The sequence below is a fragment of the Pundamilia nyererei genome, unplaced genomic scaffold (assembly GCF_000239375.1).
Source record: "Pundamilia nyererei isolate P.nyererei 1_Seehausen unplaced genomic scaffold, PunNye1.0 scaffold00202, whole genome shotgun sequence".
Lineage (NCBI taxonomy): Eukaryota > Metazoa > Chordata > Actinopteri > Cichliformes > Cichlidae > Pundamilia > Pundamilia nyererei.
This window is the reverse complement of record NW_005187603.1, coordinates 196,204-198,226: the sequence shown is the minus strand read 5'-3', so window position 1 is coordinate 198,226 and position 2,023 is coordinate 196,204. Positions and strand designations below refer to the sequence as shown.

The 2,023-nt window shown below is 59.5% G+C and overlaps 1 protein-coding gene across 1 annotated transcript in view; it reads right to left on the bottom strand.

The window, feature by feature from the left end:
- Positions 1 to 1,516, bottom strand: part of stx1b (syntaxin 1B) — a 41,068-nt gene extending 39,552 nt beyond the window's left edge. The window contains exon 1 of the mRNA XM_005747669.1: positions 1,047 to 1,516. Within this exon, the coding sequence (XP_005747726.1) occupies positions 1,047 to 1,076 (30 nt within the window). The 5' untranslated portion in view covers positions 1,077 to 1,516. The remainder of the gene's footprint in view (positions 1 to 1,046) is intronic.
- Positions 1,517 to 2,023: the final 507 nt, after the last annotated feature.

Genomic DNA, 2,023 nt, shown 5'->3' with positions numbered 1-2,023 from the left:
GAGGAGGAAAAGGAGGCAGAGAGGAGGAAAAGGAGGCAGAGAGGAGGCAGGGGGGTGGACGGACAGCAGTGCGGTAAACTCAGGCGCTGCTGAGCCCCTCACTTTTTCAATGCAAATCACCTCAACACACACATACAGCATTCAGCTGCTGATTTATTGATCACGTATTATTGATCAGGCTCCTCCCAGAAACACAGGGAGGTGGAGGAGAAAGATGGAGGTGAAGAAACCGCAACAAATGAGGATTCATTCATAAAAACATCCCAGGGTCGATCAATAATCGGTGACACGCGCTGATGGCGGATCGATGCGTGTACGAATGTGCGCGTGCAGCTGTGCTCCGCCTCACGCGAACCCGGCTGAACCCAAGGCGGCGGGAGGCGCGTGGAGGTGCTGCAGAGTTTGACTCGCTGATGTGACATCCCCCCCTCCCCTCCCTCCCACCACCACCCAGCATCAGCTGTTCGCTCGCGGCGGCCGCATAAACGCCGCATCTCTCCGCATTCCGCACGCGCGTGAAAGCCGCACAGGACCGTGACCCCCCCGTCCCGATCCCTCCCTTCTGACGGTGGCCCCACACTCACGCGGCTCCGTCGGGGAGGAGGCGCGCGCAGCTCCTGGATGCGGCCTGGAAAAAAAAAATCTCTGCATTTTGGACCCCCCCCCCCTTCCCCCCATCAGGTCACACAGGCACGCGCGGCCTGAATGCGCGCGGATGGGCGCGTGTTGAAGCCGTTTTCCCATCATGCACGGGGGGGCTCTGCGGCGGCCTTTGATGTTAGCGCCACAAAACCCCAAAAACAGCAGAAATAAAAAAAGCGGGAAAGTGTCCGGCCGCAGCCGTGACCTCCACTCACGCACGCGCACGGAGCACGCGCTCAAGCCGACAGTAACGGTCCGTCCTCGCGCTCTGTATTCACAGCATGAAGCTCCGCAGAGCCACAGACCCCCTCCCCCTCCCCCCGCTCCTCCGGAGGCCGCAGGAGGAGGATGTGCGAACATGATGGAGGCCGACAGGGAAGAGGAGACGGAGGAGGAGAGCTTACGCTTCGCAGTTCCGCCGTGCGGTCCTTCATCTTGTCGCCGCGCCGCTGCTACAAACGGAGAATCGTCCCTGGTCCAGGGGGGAGGGGGGGAGGCTTCCGGCTCCGCGTCGTTCGTCGTTTTCTCCGCTGCGAGGTCCTCGCGGTCCTCCTGCTGCTGCTCCTCTCGGCTCTTCTTCACGGAGGCAGAGATGGAGGGAGGAACGCGTCTCCGCCTTCTGCTTCTGCTCCTCGGGCTCGCTGTCCGCGCCTCCTTCTTCCTCCCGCGTCCTTCTTCTTATTCGGTTTTTTTTTATGTCCGCCGCTCTGGCTCGGCTGGCCCCCCCGTCGGTCCGCGGCTTTCTCTTCTTCCTCCTCGGTGTGGTCGCAGTGTGGCCCCGCAGCGCGCAAAGCAGCAGCCCGGCAGGAAAACCGAGCGAGAGAGAGAGGGGGAGGAGGCACGGGGGAGGTGGTACTGATGCTGCAGAAAAGAGAGAGGAGGGAGGGAGGGAGGAGAGGGGTGGGGGCGATGCGGAGGGAATGGAGAGACTGGGCGCAGGCGCAGTTCCCTCCCCGCCCTCCCTACCTGCTCCCCCTCCTCCCCCGTCCGCAGCAGAGGCAGGGAGGAGGGGAGGGAGGAGGTGTGCTTGAATTCAGGTGAATCAGGTTCAAGAAGGGGGGGTCATACATGTAAATCACAGCAGGGTAAGAGAGCACAGGAACGTTCCTGTTGGATCATCACGTGTTCATTAACACATGAACGAACATCCACATGCAAACAGTTCATTAAACTTTGGTGAAGATTTCACACAACAGTTCAAATGAGACACTCACCAGCCGCTTTGTTAACTTTTCACCTGCTCATTAACCCAAACAGCCAATCACGTGGCAACAGCGGCATTTAAGCTTGTATGGTGAAGACAAGCCGCGCGCTGAGCATCCGATAAGAAGGAAACAGGAAGTCAAATAAGTACGTTTTACAAGGAAGGTCTGCAAAAGAG